The sequence below is a fragment of the Nelumbo lutea genome, chromosome 2 (genome assembly GCF_056320005.1).
Source record: "Nelumbo lutea isolate HS-2025 chromosome 2, American lotus-T2T, whole genome shotgun sequence".
Lineage (NCBI taxonomy): Eukaryota > Viridiplantae > Streptophyta > Magnoliopsida > Proteales > Nelumbonaceae > Nelumbo > Nelumbo lutea.
In genome coordinates, this window is record NC_142685.1 from 30592185 (window position 1) to 30620183 (window position 27999).

The window sequence follows — 27999 nt, forward strand, 5'->3', positions numbered from 1 at the left end:
TCTCCCTTTTCTATTTTGTTCCCCACCTTGTCTCCCTTTCCATTAACTCCCCGGGTCTTTGGCTATGTGTGCTTTGTTCACAATCTGAGTCCGGGGTTAGACAAGCTAGACGCACGCTCTATTAAGTGTATCTTTCTTGGCTACTCTCGGACCCAGAAAGGGTATAAGTGTTATAATCCTATTACTCGAAAGTTCTATGTCTGTCCTAATGTCACGTTTTTCGAGTCCGTTCCGTTCTTCTTGGGACTTGAAGTTTCGTTATCTCTACCTTTGCTTCCTCTCCCTCTTCTAGTCCGTGATCCCGTACCGGGTGTTCCAGTTGGGGCTGAACCGTCACCTTATCCAGTGTAGATTTCTACTGAACGACCACCGATCTGGCAAGTGTATACTCGTCAACAGATACCGGCACCTCCTCCGACTTCTACCTTGTCTGTGGATCCTATTGTTGCTCCTATCCCAGAATCTTCCGAGCTTGATCTTTCCATTGTTTTACGAAAAGGTAAATGTAGTTGTACCCTACATCCCATTTCTAATTTTGTTTTAGTCTCTCACTTTTTTGCTTCACATCACCAGTTTGTTTCCCTCTTCTCATCTATCTCTATACCTAAGGATGTCTAGGAGGCCCTTACTTCACCTGGGTGGTGTAAAGCAATGGAGGAGGAGCTCTCTGCTCTTCAGCATAGTCACATGTGGGAACTCACTACTCTTCCTCCAAGTAAGCATGTTGTGGGTTGTAAATGGGTGTATACTGTTAAATACTTGCCGAATGGTAGTGTGGAGTGTTTGAAGGCCCGACTTGTTGTTAAAGGTTATTCTCAGCTATATGGGGTGGACTATATGGAGACCTTCTCTCTAGTGGCAAAGATTAGCTCAGTCCGTGTCTTAATTTCTCTGGCAGTTATTATGATTGGCCCTTGTTTCAACTTGACATTAAAAATGCCTTCCTTCATGGTTACCTCATGGAGGAGGTATATATGGAGCAACCACTTGGATTTGTTGCTCAGGGGGAGGATGGTAAGGTGTGTAGATTGAAGTGAAGTCATGAAAAATTTTGGAATGAAACAATGTCAGGTTGATCATTCAATGTTCATCTATGATTTAGAAGTCGGAAAGATTTTATTAGTAGTCTATGTGGATGACATTGTCATAACTAGCAATGATAAATTGGGGATTGATAAATTAAAGGTCTTCCTACAAGAACATTTTCAAACAAAAGACCTTGAGAAGTTGAAGTACTTCTTGGGTATAGAAGTTGCCAGATCAAAACAAGGTGTAAATCTGTGCCAAAGAAGATATGTCCTTGATCTGCTGGATGAAACAAGACTGCTAGGTGCGGAACCAGCCGAAACTCCCATGGAACCAAATGTTAAGTTGAGTAGTGATACAAGTGAAATATTTGATGATCCTGGAAGATACAAACGGTTGGTGGGGAAGCTGAACTATCTGACTATCACAAGACCAAACATCTCCTGTGCAGTCAGCGTGGTGAGCCAATTTATGCAGAATCCTTGGATACCTCACTGGGGTGCAGTTCTTAGAATTGTAAGGTACCTGAAGGGAGCTCCAGGCCGTGGGTTATTGTACAAACCAGGAGGAAGACTTGAGGTAGTTGGGTATACAGATGCAGATTGGGCAGGCTCAGTGTCGAATAGAAGATCTACTACAGGTTACTACACATTCCTTGGAGGCAATCTAGTGACATGGAAGAGCAAGAAGTAGACTGTTGTGGCAAGGAGTAATGCTGAAGCCGAATACAAAGCCATGGCACACACTACATGTAAATTAGTATGGCTGAGAAACTTCCTACAAGAAATTGGATTCACAATGGACAGACCTATGAGATTGTACTGTGATAATCAAGCTGCAATTCACATATCATCTAATCTTGTTTTCCATGAGAGAAAAAACACATAGAGATTGATTTCCACTTTGTGAGGGAGAAAGTCCTTACTGGAGAGATAAGCACAGAACATGTGGGCTCAGGTGATCAGTGGGTATATTTGTTTACAAAAGGTTTAAACTCAGGAGAATGAACTATATATGTAACAAGCTGAGACTATATGACATATATTCTCCAGCTTGAGGGGGAGTGCTAGAGTTAGTTGAATGAGGGGTAGATTAGTCTTTTTCAGTCAGTTTAAGTTATATGCTTATGTGATAGTCCTAATTAGACTTCTTGTCCCATACTTAAGTGGGGTTAGTTTAGTCATTGTACTTAATTAAACCCCTAATCCATATTATGGTCGAATGGTAGGGTTTAAGGCTACCAAGTTCGATTGATTTGTTGTTGTTGTTGTTGTTGTTGTTGTTGTTGTTCTGGTTTGAACTGCTAAAGCCACTTAATAGACAGTCAATTTCAATATGTTTTGTTCTATCATGCTGATTAGGATTATTTGCAATGTTGATTGTAGCTTGATTGTCACAATATAACTTCAAGGGTCTACTGATACATATCCCCAATTCACCTAAGAGAATTTTGAGCCAAAGTAGTTTAACACCGTGAGCCATGGCCCTATACTCAACTTCAACATTTTAGCTAGCCACTATAGTTTCTTTCTTGCTCCTCCAAGTGGCTAGATTCCCATCTATAAAGGTGAAATATCCTAATGTGGATCTTTTATCTCCAAGGGAACCAGCCCGGTCAGCATCAATATAGGCCTCCACATCAATTTTATCATGTTTTAAAAAAAATAGCCCCTTTTTCAGGGCAGGTCTTGAGGTATCTTAGGATTCTATCTAGTGCCTTCATATGTGTGAAGTAAGGGGCACGTATGAATTGACTAACCAAATGAATTGAATAAGCAATGTTAAGTCTGGTGAGAGACAAGTAGAGAAGCTTACCAACAAGTCTTTGGTATCTTCCTCTACAAGGATATAACTCTCCATCAACCTCTTGTAGATAATGGTTTTGCTCAATGGGAGTATCAACAAACCTTGTCCCTAGCTTCCTTGTCTCCTTCAACAAGTCCAAAGCATATTTTCTTTGACATATATAAATTCCCTCATTGGACCTAGCAACTTCAATACCTAGGAAATACCTTTGGGTCCCTAGATCTTTAATCTCAAATTCTAAGGCTTGGAAGGGTTTCAACTTCTAAATTTCACTTGGGTATTTCCCGTAACCACGATATGACCAACATACACTATCATTGCAGTTAGCTTTTCTCTATTTCTTTCGTAAAATAATGAGTGGTCAACACTACTTTGTGGTATCCAACTACCACCATTTCTTTGCACAATCTCTCAAACCATGCACTTGGGGTTTGTTTAAGACCATATAATGCCTTCTTTAGTTTGCACACCTTTCCTCCAATGTCATACCTTGGAGGTGGGTCCATGTAAACTTACTCCTGCAAATCCCCATTCAAGAAGGCATTCTTGACATCCAACTATTATAGTTCCCAAGAGAAATTTGCAACCAAATAAAGTAACACTTGAATGGTATTAAGATTTGCAACTGGAGCAAAGGTCTCTTTATAGTCCACACCCTCCTTTTGGGTGAAGCCTTTTGCAAATATTCTAGCCTTATACCTCTCAATAGTTCTATTAGTCTTGTGTTTGATAGTATAGATCAATTTGCACCCCATAGCGCTCTTCTCATGTGGTAGATCCACTAGCTCTCATGTATCTACCTTCTCTCATTTCCTCATCCATAGATTCCATCCACTTGGGATTACAAACAACCTCGGAGTATCTGGAAGGAGGTGTGATAGAAGACAGAGTAGACACGAGTAATAGGCAGGAAACAAATGGGAGTAACACAAAAATCTATCATTAGGATGAAGATTGCATGACCGAATAGGTTTCCTCAAAGCAATAAGAAGATCAAAATCAGAACTAGTAGAATTAGAAGAGTACCTTGGTCGGCATTAGTGGCATCCAATTGGTTGTGGCGTTCAGCTGGCATATCCCTCTTTCTCTTTCTATGATAAGGAATTAGCTCTCTCTCATCATCAAGGCTATGAGTACTGACCACAGTGTTGGGAGCACTCCCAACTAGGTTCTCATCAACTAGAACTAGGAGTAGTATTTTCAATGGGAGGAGAAGCATTTGAGAAAGAAGGAATAGAGGAAACAATTGGAAGAAATGAAGAAACCATAGGAGCAGAGACAAAGGGATTGCCCTCAAAGGAAGTCGCTTCCACCCCACTAGTCTCCCCCTGAAGAGAATTCCGAGAGGACTCAATAAAAAGGATTGTGACTCACAAGCATTGACATCTTTGGTGATAAGCTTCCTTCCAAAATCAGGATCAAAACACCTTTCTGTGTGGGTGAATAACCCAAGAACACCCCTTAGATAGCTTTAGGGTCCAACTTGGTGCTTTTGGGGTCTTTCACATGTATAAAACAAACACAACCAAAAACCTTTGGAGGCAAAGAAAACAAAGGTCGATGATCTGGACAGAGAACAGAGAAGGGGGTTCTCATACCTAACACCTTGGATGGCATTTTGTTAATCAAGTATGAAGCTGTGAGCACTGCATGAGACAAATATCTCATAGGAACCTTGCTATGAAACAATAGAGCCTGAGTGGTTTCCATTAGGTGTCGGTTCTTTCTCCCAACAACTCCATTCTGTTGCGGAGTATAGGAAGATAGGGACTAATGTAACATCCCTTCATCTTCAAAGAACACATTTAGGGAATCCTTAAAATATTCAACAACATGATCTGACCAAAATTGTTTAACTTTCTTGCCAAATTGAGTTTCAGTTATCTTGCAAACAATCATAGTGATCTAAGGCACTTCCTCTCGCTCTTTCATCAAGTAAATCTAAGTATATTTTGTGAAGTGATCAACAAAACTAATAAAATAACGATAGCCATCCATAGAAGTAATGGGTGAAGGACCCCACACATCAAAATGAACCAAATCAAAAGATCTTTTACTTCACTACTAGAATTTGGATAGGCTGCTTTACAATGCTTGAACAATTGACAAACATCACAGAAAAGACCTTCAAGAGACACTTTTTCAAAAAGATTTGTTAACAAAACTTTCAACAAAGGGAAAGACAGATGACCCAATTTGGCATGGCAAGGATAAATAGTAGTACTAGACTGCTTGCAGTCACTGCCATAAGTAGTTGATGCTTCAAGAGCTGAACTAATGTTTTTATTGAGAAAGTAGAGACCTCCAGCTTCACAACCACTCCCAATCATTTGCTTCATCTGTCGATCCTGAAAAGTACAGTGAAAAGGGAAAAAGGTTACAACACAGTCCAAAGTCTTTGTCATTTTAGAAACTGAAAGTAAGGTGGTAGTAAAATTTGGAACATGTAAGGTAGACTTGAGAGACAAGTCCTTTCCAAGTTGGATGTCCCCTTTCCTGTGAATAACAGAGAAAGTACCATCAACAACTTTCATTTATCTTGTCCAAAAGCAAGATGATGTGATGAGAAAAGAGAGGAGTCATTAGTCATGTGTTCAGAAGCCCTAGAGTCAATAACCGATGAGTTGGAAGCTCAGGACTGGATAACACTAAGGGCTGATGCAGTACATGTCTTGGTAAAAGATGAGGAAGCAACAAAGGACTGTTTTAGTCAAGCCATAGCTCAATTGAGGATGTCTACCTCTTCAGATGTGAGCTCTGGAAAGCTATTGGAGACATTAGTGGTCTGTCCCATATGAGGAGAAGCACAAGAAGTAGCAATCTTATGTCCACCGTCAACCATGTTAGAACTAGCTACATGCCCATAGGTCCCTTGCTCCTTATTTGGCTTCTTTTTCTTTCTTAACAACTACTGGTTTCAGGTGGGGATACAAAATCCAGCAAGTGTCCTTGGTGTGTTTCTCTCCCCCACAGTGTGAGCATTTCAGATTCGTCTTATCTCCCCCCTTTCCCTCTTTTTGAGTAGATGAAGCAAGGGCTGAATGTTCAACCTGCTGAGTAGATCCATCCATCTTTATTTCTTTCCTCCTAATCTCTTCATTTCTAATTAAATAGAACACATGCTGCAGGCTAGGAAATTCCTCCCTTCCTAAAATCTGAGACCTAATGTTCTAATTAAACACCCTTCCTTCTTCAACTTGTTTTAGGTACATCTCCTTATCTTTGGAGTCCTTCCAATCAACGATAAGGTGATGGTCCAGCTCCTCCCAAAGGCCCTCAAGGGTAGCAAAATATGTTGCAACTGACATATTTCCTTGGTTCAATGCTACAATATGTTGAGTCAACCTGTACACCCTTGCATTATTTTTGTTTTGTCCATAGGTGTTAGATAGCTTTTCTATATTTTGTAAGCTGTGGGATAATGCTAACTATTTTGGCCATCTTAGGTATCATGGAAGACAACAACCATGACATGACTGTAGTGTTCTCCCTACATTACTTTCCATGTGTTTTCTTCCAACATTGGCTCCTTAATCTATCATTGGTATATCCCAACAGTCCAGAACTTGTAATATGTAGCTTTGCTGAAATGGACCATTCCTTGAAGTTGTATTCATCCAATTTCACATTTATAATTTGAAAACTAGGGTAATTGGGATCCCCATTTTAAAGAAACCCCATCCTGACCTGTTCTCTTCAGAGGTCACTTCATTGGTGCTTGAAGACATAGTAAACTTACTGCAGTTCAGCATAAGTTCTTCTCAAAGAAGATGAGAGAAAAAAAAAACAAACTCTTAATAGCTTACAACAAGGTTGTAACAGTCCAAGGACAGTGTCTTCACTGTTAACATTCTCTGAAAACTAGTTTAGATGTGATGGTAGAGCCTTGAGCTGCAGCCTTTCTGCTGTCAACAGCCCAAAAAACTTCCTGGACTGTTACTTGACTGTCCATCTTCTAGACCTGTCCATACCGGTCTCTCTAGTAGTTATAGTAGATTATTCCCTGCAGCATGAGAAAAAATAAATTGTAGGGCATGGTTTCCGAGCCGTCGTTGACTTGGATGGTTGGACCATTCAGCCTGGAAACTGTCTAGAAAACCGGTTCCGTTTCACCCCCGAACCATTGTTTACCAAAAACCATTGACTTGGTCAGTGACCTGCTGACCCAGGATGAATGGGGAAAAAGCTTTGCATCCCAGCCATTTCTTTCCAGCCCATGATTGCTTTCAATTACCTTGTCCATAGCCTGTCTCTTTCAAAGGGAAATCTCCACAACCATTTGTCTAGTACACATGTTGGGTGACAATCTCCACCCATTTGTTTATGGTACACATGCTGGGTGCTTAATTTTGTTGTTGTTTCATTATTGTATACAAAATTTGGCTTTTATTTTTATCAACTAGTAATTTCTTATATCATTTTGCTCTTTTGTTGTGGCAGGCTCAACCTTGAAGGACATCGGCCTCGAATTAGGCGGTATGCACATGGATTGAAAAAACTTATAAGAATTGGAAAAGGTGAATTGTATAATTATCATGTTCAACAATATCATTAAATTATACACTATTTTTTTGGTGGCGATGCCATTTAGTATTATATATGGGTCTTTGGTGACATTTGAACTAATATTTGTATTGGACATTTTGGTTTGATTTATCATTTGCCATGGGGTAGTTGTTAGTGGAAAAAATTTTAGTATGATTTCTCACATAACATAATTTACCCAATTAGATTAATAACTGAGCATTTTTATATTTGGGTAAGTCCTATTTAGAATATCATGTAGATATTCCTTTAACATCTCTGCTAAGGTCAAAGAAAACCTCTTGATTCTGGTTTAGAAGTGTAATGATTGGAATAAACTAAGTAGAATTTCACTAGAGAATTTTCAAAGGAAAATTCTGGCATATATTCCCTCTTTATTTGAGAGAACCAACAAATATGAATAAATAAAATTTTTCTATACATAACAATTAAGTAGGGACGATAATAAGCTATATTTCATGAATACGGCTGTAGATGGCCTTTAAATAATGATTTTCTATCATGGTGTGAGGAACCATAATCAGCTAAATTTTCTAAACAAGGTTGTAGATGGTTTTCTCCCTCACACAAAGTGATGATTTCATGGGTTAAAATGGAGTGAGGAACCATAATCAGCCAAATTTCATGGACAAGGCTGTAGATGGTTGTCTCCTTACATCTGTTTAAATGTGAGACAAGGAAGAAAAATAAATAAATAAATAAATAAATAAAGAGAGGGGTGAGAGGAGTAGAAAGAATAGGTATAGTCCTTCTCATAAAGGAGGTTGTAGAATATCATTGTGAATGGGTGGAGGTGGAACACTCCATTCTCTATGTTTGTCTTCTTCTTTCTTTGTTCCTCATGTCCCTATCTTCCTCTCTTTCTCCTTTCATTTGTCTCCTGTAGCTAGAAATCCTATAAACATAATAGCATTAGCCCATCGAATGGCATTAGTCCTCTCTCCTATAAGGAAAGGGGTATATATAGAGGAGGGGGGTGGTTAGGTAATTCCCCACCCATCTTTTCTTAGTGTGCCATGTGTTACCCTACTTAGAATGGCTTAAGGGAAAAGAACCCTATTTTTCTTAAGGTGACTTGTGTCCCCCCACTTAAAATGGCTAACGGAGGGAAAAGAACCCTCTCTTTTTAGGGTGCCATGTTTCACCTCACTTAAAGTGGCTAGATGAACCCTCTTTTTATGATGGAACAGGTGGCATCCCTCTTATACGAAAAATAGGACACCTCATAAGATTATGTAAGTCTTGTTAATTAATACAAATTTAATTCTTTTAGGCCCTGCTGTCTCATTAAATGAGCACTACTACAGGCCCATTAAATGCCTAATGAATCATTATTAGGGCCTAATGTCTTTTTAACTAATCTAGGGCCTTCTGTCCAGAAGACTAGCTTGGGAAGAAAGGCTTTGTAAGCTGTGATTGAGAGTATTTTCATAACCTGTTCCTAGTGCAGCAAATTGAAGGATTTAATACTAGTTGTACTCAACTCAACTAAGTATTATTCCAACTTTATGGGTTCAGCTACATGATTCTTGTTTCATCATTCTATTCTATTTATCAGTGTTAAATTGTTTCATCATTCCCAATTTATGGGGTCACCATGTCAATTTTTAAACTGTGAGCCCTCAAATCATTTCTCAATACTTTAACATGTGCTCTTTTTGGTTTGTCCCTAGTTTAGACTTTTCAACTTGCAATAGATCACTTCTTATTTGTATTGTGAGATTTGAACTGGACTAACAACCAGAATGCCCTGCGGATCCCTGGTTTTACCAGTTAAGCAGGCGGTTTGCCTATTCAGCCCATAAACCCGCCAAAACCGTCCTTTAACTGGGACCCGGAAAGGCCACTGGTTCCTTGTTTTCATGGTCCGACCATCCGGTCCGGGCCAAGTCTTACAACACTGCTTCTTACTGGTGCCATGTATGGTCTTCTATTAATCCACCTACCCTCATTTTATTAACTATTGGGTACCCCTAGGTTCCAATCAATATGCCCATTTTTTATCCTTTCTTTTCAGGTTTTACTGTTTTACTAAGTGGCTGTTACTGTGATGGTAAAATCTCATGCTGACAAGTGTGTGTATGTGGGTTTGAGTCTGCAAGTGGCTACTTTGTGTGAAAAATGATGGAGGTTAGGTCTGGTCCAGTATGTCCATGCTAAGACTCTAGAAGTGTAGATAGTTGGGACCAGCATGCAAGGGGGGGGGGGTCTGTAAATAGACCTGTTAACAGGCCAGGCTTCGGGCTTGGGATTCAGGCCAGGCCTATTAAAATTTTGGCAAAAGCCCAGCCCACGCCCCACCCATGAACAGGTGTATCTGTAAATTGGCTGTATATGGTTGTACCCTCCAGTATACTGTTGCAGCATGTCGCCTTTTAGGGAGTAGTTGATCATTCTTGACACCCCTTTTAGCTTCTCTTGTCTTTTCTCTTGATGCTTCTTGGTTTCAGATTAGAACCCTACTGAAGTTTCTATATCTATAGGGTAACACAACATCAGGTGATGTTTCTCCCCTTCTTCTTCTTCTTCTTCTTCTTCTTCTTCTTCTGTTCTTATCATTTGTCTATCTTAACATTCACATCTCTAGTATACTCATTTTTTGTACATGTTGCTTGACTGCTAGGAGTAGGTGATATTTTGACAATGGCTCACAATTCCGGTATTGATGGACATTCTGCCATGCAGATATGGGGAAATTTTGCTAAGACATTTGGGAAATCTAAAGACATGGAATTAGTTAATAAACTTTCAAGGAATTGTTAGAAGTATAATGCATGTTTAAGGTTAAATAGACCATAGCAAACAACTACATAAATCAAATAAGAGAAGGTTAAGAGACTTAAAAGCAAATCTCCAGGGAACTAGTGTGTGGAAGGGAAAGGCAGTCTGATTTGATGTTCCTTATATGTTTGCTGATCTGTTTTGAAGCTGTGTCTGGATTAAAAGTAAATCTCCAGAAAAGCCATATTGTCCCAGTAGGGGAGGTGCCACATATTGGTGAGCTTGCTAGCACTCTTGGTCAGGTGGGAGAGCTGCCAACAAAATATCTAGGGATTCCCCTTGGTGCCAACTACAGATCTGCTGCATTATGGGACCCAGTTATTGAGAAATGTAAGAGAAGGCTCTTCAGCTGGAAGGGTTGTTTCTTGTCAAAAGGTGGGAGGTTAATGTCAATTCAGGGTGTGATTTCTAGATTGCCTACCTATTATCTCTCTCTCTCTCTCTCTGTTCTTTTTACCAGCCTCAGTTGCTAGTACTTTGGAGAAATCAAGAAAGGATTTCCTTTGGGAGGGCCCAGCAAGGAAAGAAGCTCCACTTGGCAGTTTGGGATTCCATTTGTTTTCCCAAGGATTGTGGGGGTGTGGCGTGTGGGTGTGAGGACCCTTGGGAGGGGGGTGAATGATACTTTGCTTAGTAAATGGCTGTGGAGGTTCGGTGTGGAGGATAATCAGTTGCAGAGGCAAGTTATAGAGGATATGGCAGCTCCCTGTTGGGTTGGTTTACTCTCCCTTCTCACCTATCCTATGGCACTAGTGTGTGGAAAGGTATTTTGGCACGCCTTCCTCATTTTCAAAGACATCAGATTTAAAGTTGGGGAGGGTAGCAGACTGGCTGCACAAAGTTAGCATACCTTTGGCATTCATTTGCACACAGTGGCTGCACAAAGTTTCTCCATCCATTCTTCTATATTAATAAAGCTTTTTTTTTTTTTTGTTTTTATCAGTATTTACTGTCTTTACTGTGTAGACACATAATAGAGCATAAGTAAATCCTGTATCCTTAGCATTGAGACACATTAATTCACCTTGTTTTACATTTAGAGTATGTATATATGGACTTGTAGAGTAATGGTATTGAGTTGCTGCCATTTTCTGTTTTCTTTTGCAATTGTAGGCCCAGAAATACTTCTCCGCCGGTCATCAGGTTTGGGGGACAGTTTCGTGTCAGACAGATATTTTGGAGGGAATGTGGATGATGCAATTGAACCACATGAATGGAAATGTGTTCGCACAATTAATGGTATTCCTTATAGCTGTCATGGTTTTTTCTGGTTCCGTCTTTGTGATAGATTATTGTCTTGCTTACACTTCTTTGTTTGCTCCACAAAGGTTGTATTTGAAAAGCTTCATGTATCCCATTGTAGATACATAAGATCCGTAGCATATGTGTGCTTCAGTACAATCATAAACCTAGGACTGTTCATTGGCTAAACACCATTTTTAGCTACTCTTGTTTTTGATAATTAAAAAGGATCAATTTCATTAATAAAAACTAGTGCAGTTACAAGCTTCCCTTGGAGAGGCACGAGCTGCGTCCTCTCCTACCAGTAGGAAGAAAGACAAAAGATAGAAAACAGATTCAGTCTACAATTGAGCCCAATACAAACTTTCCCTATTTACCCCTTGCTTTGCAAGACTATCAGCCATAGAGTTAGCTGACTTCCCCACCCATTGTATTCTCACTGTCAAGCTTCTTGTTAGGCAGTTGAACTTTTTAATTTCATTCTTAAAACACCACACTACAGATTCCGGATTTTGTACCCAGCCCACTACCAACTTGGAGTCCTTTCTATTATCAACTGTTCAACACCTATCTGCACTGCTAACTGTACTCCCTGGATAGTGGCAGCAAGTTCCACCCTAGTAGAGTTTCCAACTCCTATGGGTCCTGAGAAAATAAGAACCACATTCCCACTCTCATTCCTCAGTACCCCCCTCCCACCCTGACGGACCAGGATTACCAACCACATTCCCAAGCCATGCTCACTTTAGTCTTTATGGATGGGCAATTAGCCACTGCTAACCAATTCCTCCACACATCATTGAATGAGAATTGATGGAATAGGTCCAGTGATTTTAGCCATAAGATCACCCTATTTAGAATGCAGTCCTTCATCTCTTCTGGACTTCTCTCCTTCGCTTGGAAAATTCTGGCATTCCTTTCTTCCCACACAGACCAAATCAGTGCTGCTCTTGCACACCTCCACATAATTCTTCCTCTTCTGTGCCGCCAAGGGAAGAAAGCAGGATCAAAGAACAAACTTACATCTGCTGGCCTAACCAACCTGCACCCAAACAATGAGAAGAGCCATTCCCATAACTCTGCAGTAAATGAACAAGATATTAGTATATGGTTACAGTCCTCACCATGTGACCTGCAAAGAATACACCAGGAAGGTGAGAGACAGAGAAAAGGTCTTCTCTTTTGTAAAGCGTCAAAGGTGTTTATTTTCCTATAATACACTTCCCAGCAAAAAGCCATAACCTTAGGGGGAACAGGCCTGCACCAAATTTCCTTAAAAGGGAAAGGCTGATTGGGGGTAGACTGAGTAATGGATTTAAAGAAAGAAGCGCATGAAAAGGATCCATTCCGCTGGGGTGTCCAAATCCGAATATCAGGTTCAGAAGGGTCCAAACATACTGTATCAAGTGGACTTAGAAGATCTGTGAGAGACACAATTTCCTCTTCCCTTAAACCTCTATGAAACCCAAAGTCCCAATTTGGTGTTAATGGGTCATTCATAATGGAAAAAAACTTTGACACAAAATGCTTTTTGTACCTTGAAACAGAGAACAAAGAAGGGAAAAGGTCCTTCAATGGAGCCTCTCCCACCCAAGTATCCTCCCAAAATAGGACTGAGTTACCATTGCAAACATTATACCTGACAAAACTGAGGAAATCATTTTTAGCTACTTGAATTGTATTTCTGTAGCCATAGTACATGTTGGTTCCTTGGTTAAGAGCATATCATGGAAAAAGACTCGTATGATGAGTTTGTTTTGTAAATTTTGTTTTTTTGGCTCTGTTCTAACTTCTAATTAATTAACTCTGAAAGATTAGAACTTAGTGAATTACCTATTAAAATCTGAACTTGGTCAGGGAATGATCTTCTTGAAGTCAAGAGAAACACTTGAATACTAGTTTGTTGAAGTGGATTTTGTAATAGGAGGAATCTATGCGTATCCTTGTCTTTCCTCAAGAGAAATACTTGAATTGTATTTCTGTAGCCATAGTACATGTTGGTTCCTTGGTTGAGAGCATATCATGGAAAAAGACTTGTATGATGAGTTTTTCTTGTAAATTTTGTTTTTATGGCTCTGTTCTAACTTCTAATTAATTAACTCTGAAAGATTAGAACTTAGTGAATTACCTATTAAAATCTGAACTTGGTCAGGGAATGATCTTCTTGAAGTCAAGAGAAACACTTGAATACTAGTTTGTTGAAGTGAATTTTGTAATAGGAGGAATCTATGCGTATCCTTGTCTTTCCTCAAGAAAGAGAATGGACTTAATCATAAGCCCATGAAATCCAACAACTTTAAGATTGTTTACAACCTAATTAAATGGGTTGGGATCATTTCTACAGCCCAAGGGCTAGCAGGCTAACTAGAGCCCATTTGGACTAAAGAGGTATTCTATACCGGTTTTCTCTCTCTTTAAGTAGGAGGCCAGGTGTCTTTCACCTATAGGGAGGGGTAACCAACCCAATCCCTATTTAAGTTCTTTGGAGGGAGGCTCCTCATCTAGAGAAAAGATTTCTTAACAACCAGAGTCTTAGAGAGTCTTAGGAAGTTAATAGTGAAAAGAGAAGAAAAGAACTCTTGTGGAGAAAAAAGAAGAAAGAAAAAGGAAGGGAAAAAGAGAGCACATTCATGGGTAGGTGAAGGGAATCTTCTCTGCAAATATCTTCTTCAAATATGCATTCTATCTTATATTATTTAGTTTTCCCCTTCTCTCTTTCATTCAATCTCTAAATTTTACTTGCAAGAAAGGAAGTAGAGGAAAAGAAACCATCTATAATTGAGTACTTCTACTTGTTTGGTTATGGTTCCTTTACCAAAGCAAGTTAGTGATTAAACTGTCTACAGCCTTGCTCCACAATAGTTCATTATGGCTCCCTATAAATGCAAATCTGAAGATTGGAGAAAGGAGGGATAACATTCATTTATAATCTGATTGTCTAATTTGACTAATCACAGTTCCCTTTCCAAATGCAACAGCCAGAAGAATGGTGCCATCTAGAATAGGGTTATTTCATCCAACTGAATACAGCTTATTGTAAAGAAAAAGGAGTGGGAAGGAAATATTTGTATCAATAATCTTATTTGTACAAAAGAAAAAGGGAAATGTGATGTTGTAAAATTTTTTTATTGTATTTTGTATTTTTCATTATTGTAAAGTTGAGATATGTAAAGAAATGTTAATGAAACTCTCTTTTCAAGAATTCTATATTTAATTGATTTGTTCTGTTCTTTTGTATGTTTATTTCTCCAAGCTAGAATATGAAAGGTTTTCTCTGCAAAGACATCATTCATAAGAATGAGACAATTTACAAGTAAGAAATATCGGAATAGCACTATATGTCCAAAAAATCTTCATGAAATATTATCCACAATCTCTAATGCATCCTAAAAGCATCTTCCTGACAACTAGCCCATACCCCTGACATCTTTTACAGTCAAAAATCAATAAAGGACAATGGACTCCATAGATATGCTTGAAATCAATTTTAGGGATGACCATTTGTTGCCTAACCTTGAAGGCTCAGCCTGTCTGACCTGCAAATTTCTATCTATTAGAGGTAGCATGAAGTGGAAAATGCAACCATGTCAAACCTTTCTGTCGAGTTTAAGGTGTAATGGGCTGTAGTGTATGGCCAGCTGATTTTGGGGCTGGGCCTAGTGTCTTTTATTAGTTTCTTTATTATTCTCTTTTGTTAGTGGGCCTTATGTCTTAATAGGCCTAGCTTATATATATATATTTTTTTTAAGTTGTTTTTTAAGTCAGTTGGGTCTACACCCTTTTAGGGCAGCAGGGGGTATATTAGTCCATTCCTTGTAAAGCTAAGTTAATATATAAATGGATGTCTTGGGAGTCTGTAAGGTTCTTTTGGCCTCCCAACTAATTCCTGTTTTCTCTCTCTTCCTTATCTTCTCTCTTCTCCTTCCTACAACTTCTACACCCTATTTCTTGCTGTTATACTATTTATCTTTGAAGTTTACAACTTACAACTCTTTCCAAAGGAGAAACTGGGAACACCTGGGCTTGCTAATTGTCTGCCCAAAACATCCAAATAAGCTAATCCGTTTTACCCCTGAAAAAGTAATGATAACATGGATAGGCTAAGGTCAATACATCTTGGTCCTGCCTATAACCCCCTAACCAAGGAATTGGCTGATAATCCAATAATATGAGATATTTACTCTAGAAAACAATATTTTTTTGATAAGTAAAAGGATAAAAATTTATTAAAAGAAAAAAGAAACTGAATACAACCTCAGAGCAGGTGTTAGTATAACATCCCCAGACCACACAACTACGACCAACCAACAAAAACAACAAAAACAGAGAAAGCAAGAGAAGCACATCATTTCTGCAACAACAGTGCCAAAGAAGCGATTCACCTACAAAGCCACAGGTCAATCTTCCACCTCACTGAGCTCTTCTTGGCCTCCCTCCTTACCCCAAGATTCTCCCCCCAACTCTTCGGAGACCTTTCTCAAGCTTTCTTTTCTCCTTTGTCTCTCATAAGCTTCCAAGGCTTTCCTTACAACATTCTCCCCTCCCCCCACCCCCTTAAAAAGAACAAGCCCAGGGATTTACCAACTTCCACCTCTCTATCGACTAGAGTCTTCAAATCCAAATCCATGCCACCTTTCTTCATGTCCTTATCCTTTGGATCCTCCTCAGGAGGAACCTCACTTGAATCAGATTCATCCCTCTCAACTTTCTTTGACAAGTCCATATTGATCAACTTCTCCTAGTTAGAACCATCTTGACGAGGTTTATTTTTGACCCCATTGGATGAGAATGAAGAAACCGAGCAAGATTTCTCCTGACTCGAAGAACTTAGTTTAATCCTTCTTCTTTTGTAGATCATTTTATACTTGTAATTCCATCTCCCACAAGGCCCTCTTTAGCCTTGAGAAAACTTTTGTGATATGCACTACTTTGAGTTTGCTTGAATATTTTGTCTTCTTTGGGATTTCTGAATCCTCACTATTGTCCGCTACACTCACCTCTTTTCCCCTGCGATCCAAATCAACTCCCAACCTTCCAACAAACACTTCCGAGACCCAATAACTAGTGTCAATCCTATGGTCCTCGACTTGACTTCCATTCTCTGAATCAGAGACCTGCTTGCCCTCAACTTTTTGAAGACCGTTCCTTTCTTCCCTATCCCCTTTCTTTCCAAACCTTGTGATTGCCCTCCACCTCCTCTACCCCCGCCTCCATCCTAGCTTTACTCGTAACCCCTGCTCCCAGATCCTTCTCTGAGCTTCCTCCATGTAAACTAGAAACAGAGTCCCTACACTCCTGGCTTAACTTCAGATGGTCTATTGGCCTTTTCCTGATATATTAAATTATGACATTTCTCCATTTGTGTAGAAAGTGCCCCTTGGCAAGGTGCACAACAACTTAAGAAAAGTGACAAAACTATCCTCAAATACTCGGACAAAATAAATGTGCATTTTCTTAATATTAACCATCTAACTCAATTCTCCGAACTTATTTGATGAAACCATATGTACTATACATGATACATGGAGTAGGTAATGTTAGGATTTTTCTTTGGACATATCCATATGTTATTTATTTTGTTCATTTTTCTTGAGGGGAGGGGGAGGGGATTTTATATGTGCCTATTCTAAATAATTTCATTTCGTGTTTTTAGGTATAAGAATATTCGAGGATGTGACCAACTTTAAGGTAGCTGCCATCTCATTTGAATTTCATGTATTAGATCTTGTATCATGTGCTTCATGTTTTGCAATATAAAGTAGACTTATCAAATATTTTTTTTGACTGGCAACTTCCAAATTTTAATAAGTGAAAGAAAAACATGTTACAAGAGGATTGTGAACCAGCAAAGAGGATTAGCCTCAACTGCCTTCCCTACCCCATATTCACATTACAACTACATGTCTTGACTTGTATAAACCCTCTATTAGGGGTGCAATCGAGTCGAGCTGAGCCAAACTTTGGAATGTCTTGGCTTGGCTTGACTAAAATACTAGTAGGTTTGAGTTCAAGTTCGAGCTCGATTCAAACTATATTTTCCAGTTTGAGCTCGGTTTGGTTACATATTCAGTGAGCTCGAATTCGGCTAGAAAGCTCAAAACTGAATATATTTTTATATTTTATAGATATAAATATAAATGCATATGATATATTTTTATAATATATAGTATATTCTTATATTATATATAGAATATAAAAATACATTTTCGTAATATATATATATATATGATAATCAAAATTGAATTCATTACTCATGTTAAAGTGAGCCGAATAAGGGTAGTTTAGTCATCTTATCTCTGTTAAGTTTTTTACTTATGTGGCAGTCTTATTAGAGACACTCTGCCCCACACTTAAGTAAGGGCAGTTTAGTCTTTGTAAATGTGATTAGAGACTAATAACTATTAAGGGGTCGACTGATAGGGTTTACCCATCAGATTCGACAGTCCCTTCTTTTCTTTCTTCTTCTTCTCTTCTTTTCCCTCTTCTTCTTCCTCCTCTTGCTGGTTCGGGTTACTGTAGCAGCAGTCCAAACATGGTATCAAAGCCATGTTCCTGACCTACTTCAGTTCGTGAAACATCTCAGCAGGGCTCGTGACCTCTCTTCCTTCGTTTCTGGGCCGTCAATGGAGAGAACTGGTTTGCCCTAGGTCTGAAACACCTCAGCTCGTCTCTCTCTGCTGCGCATAACCTTCTTCATTAAGAAAAGCAGCTTCAGCAGTGAATGGTTGGTTGAGACTCTAAAAGGAATGTCGGTTATCTCTTCTCCTTGTGTTGCTGGTATTTCTGGGTAGAAAACCTTCAAGAACCTGCTAGTACTGATCAGAACCTAGAGAACTAGGTTCACTGTTGCCCTAGTTCTTGGAGAGAACCCCAAGAACGGGCTGTGTGTACAGTAGCCGAATGGTGTAGGGACTGCTGTAAGTTGCTGAGTGGTGTAAGGGCTACTGTAAGTGGCCGAGTGGTGTAAAGTGTAATGCAGTGACCTAGCCGAGTTCTTTGTGGTCGTGTAGTTTCCTCTTAAAAATGTTAAACAGGTCTGTACTGGGTGTAACAGATATGACTATGTGGTGGTGCTTGTGATGCACAATCTTTATTGAGTGGCTGTAAGAGGGCTTGCATGTGATTAGTAAGTGTTAAATTGATGTTTATGTGGCTCGTGGTGTTGTGAAATCAGTAGTAGTGTGAACAAGAACAAGGCATGTGTACCCATTGTTGTGTTTAGGGGCTGCTATAGGAGCTGGAACGTCACTTCTAATAACAGCACTCAGTTTGTAGCTGAGAATTCAGGTTAGAGGCAACGGCGAAAGAGTATCATGGCAGCAATGGGAGATGGGTGTAATGATCAGAAACCTAGTGTGGTGGTTCCCTCTGACTACCTAGGTGTATAGATGACCTCAATTAAACTGAATGGGGAGAACTATGTTCCAATGGGCCAAAATCAGTCGAAGTTTTCCTCAAGGCAAAGAGGAAAGTGAAGCATGTAAAAGATGATAAATCACCGGCTGACTCTCCAGGGTTTGATGATTGGGAACAAGAGGATGCTCAAATCATGACTTGGCTATGGAATAGTATGGAACCCAAAATTAGTGCCAACTTCATGTTCCTAGATACGGCTAAGGATATATGGGACAAGATAATACAACAAGGGTATATCAACTTTATCAGGAATACTTTGATTTGCAATAAGGAAACAAAACACTAGAAGAGTACTATGCCTGCATGAAGAATATAAGGAATGAACTCAATGTCTATCATCCCCTCACTTCAGATGTTAAAGTTCAGCAACAACAGAGAGAACAACTAGATGTTACAAGATTCTTAGTGGGGTTGAAATTGGAGTATGAACCAGTTAGAGCCCAAATATCAGGGAGCTCTACTCTTCCTACACTTGAGGAAGTATTCTCACGACTTCGTAGGATTTCTTTGGGATAGATAGAGAATCCCACACAGTTTGATAGATCAACACTTGTGACAGCTAGAGGAAGTGGATGTGGTACAAGAGGGGGAGTACATGCCTCCCGAGGAGGCCGTGGCAGTTTCATGTTTGGCCGGGGTGGTGGTCGTGACTCAGGGGGAGGCCGTGGCAGAGGGAAGAGTAACTTTGCAAGGAAGTGTACTCATTGTGGCAGGGAAGGACACACAGTGAATTTTTGTTATGATCTACATGGCCCTTCTTCTAAATGGGCTAATCATGCTATAGCTGGTGAGGTTGATATCAGTGACAGTAAACAGGCAGACCTAACTCCTTCCACATCTACATCTACTTCTGGGAGGGAGATGGTGAGTGTACCACGTGATGAGTATGACCGGTTCCTTCAAACCACTTCACAGCATACCACTACCACTCTTGCCCACTCAGGTATTGCTTGCATGTCATCTAAAACCTCTCCCTGGATTGTTGACTCTGGAGCCTCTGATCACATGACCGGGACTCCAGGTGTGTTCTCCTCTCTTTCTGAAATTTCCACATCACAAACTATTACACTTGCCAATGAGTCTTCATCTCCCATTTGTGGTGTTGGTAATGTTGATATGGCTTCTCTTTCTTTATCATCTGTTTTATATGTACCTAAGTTTCCATTCAATCTTATGTCTATTAGTAAAATAACCAAGGCTCTTAACTGCTATGTTACCTTTTATCCTTCCACTTGTGTTTTTCAGGATCTCACGACGGGGAAGAAGATTCGTGGGGGGCATGAAGCTGGTGGATTGTACTATCTTGACGGTGGTGGATCTTCAATTGCTCTTCGGACTTCACTTACTCCTCCATAGTGGCATTGCCGACTGGGACACCCTTCTCTCAAGGCTCTCAAGATATTAGTTCCGTCTTTGAGTCATTTGTCAGTTTTGCAATGTGAGTCATGTCAGTTTGGGAAACATCGTCATGTTTCCTTCAGTCCTAGAGTTGAGAGTCGTATGTTGAGTCCTTTTTCTTTGGTTCATTCAGATGTTTGGGGCCCGATCAAAATAAGTCTTATAATGGGTACAAGTATTTTGTCTCTTTTATTGATGATTGTTCAAAAATGACATGGATTTACTTAATGAAAGAAAGGAGTGAATTATTTTCCATTTTTCAAAAATTCCATGTTGAAATACATACACAATTTGGTGTTCCAATCAAGGTTCTCCGTTCAGATAATGGTCATGAATACTTTCTTACTTCATTTCAATAGTATTTAGAACAACATGGCATTATTCATCAAACCTCATGTGCATTCACTCCTCAACAAAATGGGGTGGCTGAACGAAAGAACCGTCAGCTCCTTGAAACTGCTTGGTCTGTTCTTCATCATATGAATGTTCCTAAACGGTTTTGGAGTGATGCTGTACTCACTGCATGTTTCGTCATTAATCGGATGCCCTCTTTCATTCTTCATGGTCGGTCCCCCTTCTCTATCTTTGGTTGTGTGTGCTTTGTCCACAATCTGAGTTCTGGAATAGACAAGCTAGATGCACGCTTCATTAAATGTGTCTTTCTTGGCTACTCTCGGACTCAAAAAGGACACAAGTGTTATAATCCCATTACTCGAAAGTGCTATGTCTGCCCTGATGTCACCTTTTTTGAGTCTGTCCCCTTCTTCTCAAGACCTGAAGCACCTTCGTCTCCACCCTTACTTCCTCTTCCTCTTCCTCTTTCTGTCAGTGATCCAGTTCTAGATGCTACTATTGGATGACACTGAACGGCCACCGATCCGACAAGTGTATACACGTTGAATGACACCGGCCCCTCCTCCAGCTTCTACCTCATCTGCGGATCCTATCATGGCTCCTGTTGTTGAACCCTCAGACCTTGACCTACCCATTGCCTTACGGAAAGGTAAATGCAGTTCTACCGTCCATCCCATTTCCAATTTTGTTTCGTTATCTCGTCTTTCCACCTCACATCGTCAGTTTGTTTCACTTTTGTCATCTATTTCCATACCTAACAATGTCCAAGAAGCTCTTAGTTCACCTGGGTGGCGGCAGGCAATGGAGGAGGAATTTTTTGCTCTTCAACATACTCAAACGTGGGAACTCTCTACTCTCCCACCTGGTAAGCACGTTGTGGGCTGTAAATGGGTGTATACTTTGAAATACTTACCAGATGGTAGTGTGGAGCATCTGAAGGCCAGACTTGTTGCTAAATGTTACTCATAGTTGTATGGAGTGGACCACATGGAGACATTCTCTCCGGTGGCTAAGATTGGCTCTATTCGAGTGCTAATTTCCCTGGCAATTATGTATGATTGGCCTCTGTTTCAGCTTGACATAAAAAATGCCTTCCTTCATGGTGACCTTGTGGAGGAGGTATATATGGAGCAATCACCTAGGTTTGTTGCTTAGGGGGAGGATGGTAAAGTGTGCAAACTGAAGAAGGCAATTTATGGGTTGAAACAATCGTTGCGTGCTTGGTTCAGGAAGTTTAGTGAGGTGGTGAAGAGTTTTGGAATGAAGCAATGCCAGGTTGATCACTCAGTGTTCAGCTATGACTCAGAAGCTAGGAAGATTTTATTAGTGGTCTATGTGGATGATATTGTCATTACTGGCAGTGACAAATTGGGGATTGGCAAACTAAAGGTATTTTTGCAAAATCATTTTCAAACAAAAGACCTTGGAACATAAAACATTTCTTGGGAATAGAAGTTGCCAGGTCAAAACAAGGTGTAAATCTGTGCCAAAGAAAATATGTTCTTGATCTACTAGAAGAAACATGACTGTTAGGTGCAAAACCGGCTGAGACCCCTATGGAACCAAATGTTAAGTTGAGTAGTGATACAAGAGAAGTATTTGAAGATCCTGGAAGGTATAGACGATTAGTGGGGAAGCTGAACTATCTGACTATCACGAGATTCGACATCTCCTTTGCAGTCAGTGTGGTGAGCCAATTCATGTAGAAACCTCGTATACCTCACTGGAATGCATTTCTTAGAATTGTAAGATATCTGAAGGGAGTTCCAGGCCATGGACTATTGTATAAACCAGGAGGAAAACTTGAAGTAGTTGGGTATATAGATGCAGACTGGGCAGGCTCGGTGAATGACAAAAGATCTACTACAGGCTATTGCACATTTCTTGGAGGAAATCTCGTGACGTGGAAGAGTAAAAAGCAGACGGTTGTGGCCAGAAGCAGTGCTGAAGCCGAGTACAGGGCCATGGCACACACAACCTGTGAATTAGTGTGGTTGAGGAATCTCCTACAAGAAATTGGGTTCCACATGGATAAACCTATGAGATTGTACTGTGACAATCAAGCTGCACTCCATATCTCATCCAACCCTGTTTTTCATGAGAGAACTGTAGAGAAGATGGGCCGAGTGGCCCATAGGCTGTTACTGTATATTATCTTTATGTTCTTCTCTGTAATGGGCCTTATTCTGGGCCCATACTCTTTTATGTTCATCTTTTGTAATTTCTTGTCCAACTAAGGACCTCTCTTGTAATTACTAAAAGATTAACTTAATAAAAGAGTATTAGAGAGTTAGAGGGAGGTTAAGTTCGAATACCTCATCCTCTAACCCTTCTTGCCGCAGCTCTCTCTTCTTCTCTAATCTTCTCTAATCTTCTCTTGCTAGTTTTCTTTGTTTCAAACACAGTCCCTACTTCTAGGACTGTTTTTGAACTTGGTATCAGAGCAGGCCATTGCTTGGCGTGTTCCTCATGTGGTTCTAGTTCAACCAACTACATGAAGAGGTTCTAGGGCTGAAAGTTTACAGTCATCCGCCTGGTTCTTGGAGGTCAATGGAGGGTGCCCAAGCTTCTACACACTTGGAGAAGGGTTCGGTGACCAGGAAGAATCAGAGAACAAGTTGTTTGGCCTGATTTGAAATAAGAGAAAAGGGTTTTCGAAGTCATCTTAGAGAACAAGTGTTCGGCCTGGTTTATAGTTCAAACCAGAGACTCTCTTACTGTAAGTTTTTTCTCAGTCCTTTGTTGGGTTATTTCTTGTTGTTTGGAAGTACTGTTAAAGCATTTAAAACCCTCCTCCATTTGGCCCACTGTTGCTGGACTGATTCTACTCAGAAATTTCTAGGTTGTTTTGGAGGTCCTATTCGGCTGATTATTGGGTTGGGAAGCTGCTGAGACTGTTTTAAAACTAAGTGATACTAGTCTCATCTTCATTCCAGCCTCTTCTTGGACCTATACTGAACACTTTGAAGTGGTTTCTTCTAGTTAACAGTAGGCTGTTAAGTATTGCAGACTGAGTGTTCGACAAAAGGTCTCTTAAGGACTGTGGTATTTTTTCTTCCTCTTTGGGACAACGGCTGTTAGAATCTGAAATACCTTGTGATTGGAGGTTGCTGGGTGTCCTTTGAAGGCTGAAACAGTAAAGAAAGAACTACCACCGAACTTTGCATGATGGATTTCTCAAACCTTGAAAACAGGAATGTTGCTGAATATGGGCAGATTTTGGGAACCCCAACCGATTCTATGCTGGCTGTAACTACAGTCAAGCTTGATGGGACCAACTACTTGGCTTGGTCACAATTAGTGAAAATCCATATTTGTAGTAAAGGAAAATGGGGTTTTATTTCTGGGAGCAAGAAAGCTCCTCCAGAGGATGATCCATCTTATGAGAGATGGGCACAAGAAAACTACACTGTGATTGGGTGGCTTGTGAACTCAATGCAGCCACAGATCAGTCAACATTATCTATGGATGAATTCGGCTAAAGAAATCTGGGATAGTGTTGCAGAGACTTACTCCCAGAAGTTGAATGTTGCTAGAGCCTACAAACTGAGAAGTGATGTGAAGAATCTAAGACAGGGGGAGAAGTCACTTGCAGCATACTTCTTAACCTTAAAATCTATATGGCAAGAGATTGATTTGATAGAGGCTGTGACATGGGATACCTCTAAGGATGCTGAAACATACATGAAATTGGTTGAATGAAATAGGGTCTTTGAGTTCTTGATAGGGCTGAATTTTGAATATGATATTACAAAGCAAAACATCTTGTCCAAGGAAGATGTTTCATTGTCACAAGCATATACTTTGGTCAGCAATGAAGAAAGTAGAAGGCAAGTGCAGGTTCAAGGAGTTGGTATCAATGATCATTTTGCAAATATGGGAATTAAACCCAAAGGGATTACAGAAGCTCACAGTGGCATAAGAAGGAAGGAAGTGGTGTGTGAATAGTGTAAGAAGCCGAAACACACAAATGACAAGTGTTGGAAATTGCATCCCAATCTTATACCTATTAGATTCTAGAAGAAGAATGATAGTAGAAAGACAGGAAGTGCACATGCAGCCACAGGCACAGATACAGAGGTTGAGTCTACCAGTGCATAGTTGGCAGCCATGAAAGTTGAATATGAGAAGTTTGGAAAGATGATCAGTCAACTTGAATGTGTATTTTCATCATCCATCCCTTCTGGAAGTCCAGCCACCATTGGATTTGCTCACTCAGGTATAAGGGCTTCCGCTAACCATGCATCCACCTCAGGTAAACAGAAAACCCCTTGGATCATAGACTTAGGTGCTTCTGATCACATGACCAACCATTCCACTTTATTTGTTTCATATGATTTACTTCCTGGTCGTGACAAAATCACCTTAGCTGATGGTTCTCTTGCCCCTCTTCCACTCTTCATGTGCCTAAATTAAATACCAACTTATTATCTATAAGTAGCCTGGCCAAATCATTGAATTGTTGTGTAACCTTTTTCCCTTCTCACTGTGTATTTCAGGACCTGAAGTCTCAGAAGGTAATTGGGAGTGGCCATGAAGCGAATGGAATATATTTGCTCGACACCCCTGGCCAATGCTTTGATCATCCCAAGAATGTTGCTTTTGGTTCTACTTTTTCAGAGTCTGTTAGTCAAATTATGTTGAGTCATTGTTGGTTGGGTCATTTACCTTTTTCTACTTTAAGCCATTTGTTTCCAAAACTGTTTAAGGGAGTCAGTGTGTCCAGTCTCAATTGTGAGTCCTGTCAGTTGTTAAAGCATTGTAGAAAAAATTACCCTGTGAGCAATAAAAGATCCTCTTTTCTTTTTCATATTGTACACTCTGATGTGTGGGGGCCTTACCACTTATCCTCTATGGGGGGCTACAAATACTTTATCCTGTTCATTGAAGACTTTTCTAGATTCACTTGGATATACTTAATGAAATCCCGAGATGAAGTCCCGAGACTTGTGAGGCAATTTCATGAGCTTGTTTTGACTCAATTTGGTACCAGAATTAAGGTTTTCAGATCTGACAATGCAAAAGAGTATTTTGAGAAGAGCTTATCCTTGTATCTCTCTGACATGGGGGTTATTCATCAAAGCTCCTGTGTTAGAACCCCTGAACAAAATGGAGTTGCTGAGAGGAAAAATAGACATATTGTTGAAGTTGCAAGGAGCCTTTTGTTTGTCTCACATGTTCCCACAAGATTTTGGGGTGATGTTGTACTTACTGCTACCTATCTCATAAACCGTATGCCATCCAGGGTATTTGGGGGGTACCTGTTATGTTCACATTCCAAGTGTGCAAAGACACAAGTTTGAACTGAAAGCCCACAAATGTATCTTCCTTGGTTACTCCCCCACACAAAAGGGTTATTGTTGTTTTGATCCAAAGGCTGGCACCCGACATGTCTCTATGGATGTTACCTTTAATGAACTTTCTCCTTTTTATGGTTCCTCTCAAGATGGACATTGTCCATAGGGGGAGAGTTTGTCACAAGTTTTTGCTCTTCCTCTTCCTGTCACAGTTGAGTCTCTTGACAAACCTGTATCCTCACCAAATGAGTCAAAGGAGGATCAATCACTTTATATCTCTTGTCCTAGGGACCCTATTTTTTTACCCCCTCGCCCTATCCATAATCCCAAAGTGTATCAGTTGAAAAACAGCCCACTTGATGTATGGAACTGTTTGAGATTAGATGCAAACCAGAAAATGAACAAACAAGAGAGGAAGAGAAGAGAGAGCTGGCAGCAATGAGTGTTAGAGAGTAAGAGGTTCGAACATATCCCCTCTCTAACACTCTAAACATCTTATTAATAAGTTAATCTTTGACAAATTACAGAGAGGCCCTTGAGTGAGTAGGAAAATACAAAAAACAGAATATTACAGAGTATGGGCCCAGAATAAGGCCCACAACAGAGAGAAACATAACATAACATGAAATGGCAGTCTATGGGCCATTCGGCCCATCTTCTCTACACTCCCCCTCAAGCTGAGCATAGATGTTAATCATGCCCAGCTTGCCAGTGTCATGTTGAAGCCTTGCCTTGGAAATGCCCTTGGTGAGAAAATCTGCCAGTTGTCCTTTAGAAGTAATGAATGGAAGACACACTTCACCGGAGGAGACTCTTTCACGAATAAAGTGTCTATCAACCTCAATATGTTTGGTTCTATCATGTTGTACCGGGTTGTGAGCAATGTTGATGGCAGCCTGATTATCACAGTACAACATCATGGGTTTGTCATGATCTACCCCAAGTTCTTCCATTAAGGACCTTAGCCACAATAATTCCGAGACTCCATGTGCCATGGCTCTATATTCTGCTTCTGCGGAGGATCGAGCCACAACTGTTTGTTTCTTACTCCTCCAAGAGACAACATTACCAGCCACCAGACTGCAATACCCTGAAGTAGATCTTCTATCATCAATATTTCCAGCCCAATCAGCATCAGTATAGGCTTCAAGTTTCAGATGACCATGTTTGGCAAATAGAATTCCTTTTCCTGGAGAGCCTTTCAGATAGCACAAAATCCGTTCTGCTGCTGCCATATGAGTATCTCTAGGAGCATGCATGAACTGGCTAATGCAACTGACAGCATACGCGATATCTGGCCTAGTCATGCACAGGTACAAAAGCTTCCCAAGAAGTCTCTGAAAGACCCCTTTGTCTTCCAACAAAGTTCCATCCGAAGCTGAAAGTTTGTGACTCATATCAATAGGAGTTGCAGCTGGTCTTGCACCCAATTTTCCAGTTTCAGACAACAAATCAAGGACATATTTCCTCTGGGAAATAAGAATCCCATCCCTGGATCTGGAAACTTCTATGCCAAGGAAATATCTTAACTCCCCCAGATCCTTAATCTCAAATTCTGTACGGAGGAAAGACTTAAGGCCCAGAATGCCAGAGGCATCATCACCAGTCACTATAATGTCATCAACATACACAATGAGATACACTGCTAGAGACCCACTTTTCTTCACAAAAAGAGTATGATCTGACTGTGTCTGAACATAGCCGAATTTAACAAGTGCAGCTCTAAATCTCTCAAACCAGGCTCTAGGAGATTGTTTGAGGCCATAAAGAGATTTCTTCAGTTTACATACCTTTCCTTGCATATCTTTCCCATACATTCCTGGAGGAAGACACATGTAGACCTCCTCATGTAAGTCACCATTCAGAAATGCATTCTTTACATCCAACTGATAGAGAGGCCAATCAAAGTGAGCTGCCAGAGATAAAAGAACCCTCACAGATGTCGTCTTAGCAACAGGGGCAAAAGTCTCCAGATAGTCAATCCCATATGTCTGTGTGTAGCCCTTTGCAACAAGTCTGGCCTTGTACCTCTCAATAGTCCCATCAGCCCTGTATTTAATGGTAAAAGCCCACTTGCATCCAACTGGATCCTTCCCTTCAGGCAAATCCACCACCTCCCAAGTACCATTTTCAT

At 40.2% G+C, this 27999-nt stretch overlaps 1 protein-coding gene across 2 annotated transcripts in view; it reads left to right on the plus strand.

The window, feature by feature from the left end:
* Positions 1-27999, plus strand: part of LOC148869576 (ENHANCED DISEASE RESISTANCE protein (DUF1336)) — a 143073-nt gene that overhangs the window by 14254 nt on the left and 100820 nt on the right. For both annotated transcript variants that reach the window (XR_016107843.1, XM_088972529.1), the window contains exons 6-8: positions 7273-7349; positions 11272-11397; positions 17054-17088. Coding sequence is in view for 1 of the 2 variants with exons in the window: in XM_088972529.1 (XP_088828655.1) it covers positions 7273-7349; positions 11272-11397; positions 17054-17088 (238 nt within the window). In the remaining variant the exon portion in view is untranslated. The remainder of the gene's footprint in view (positions 1-7272; positions 7350-11271; positions 11398-17053; positions 17089-27999) is intronic.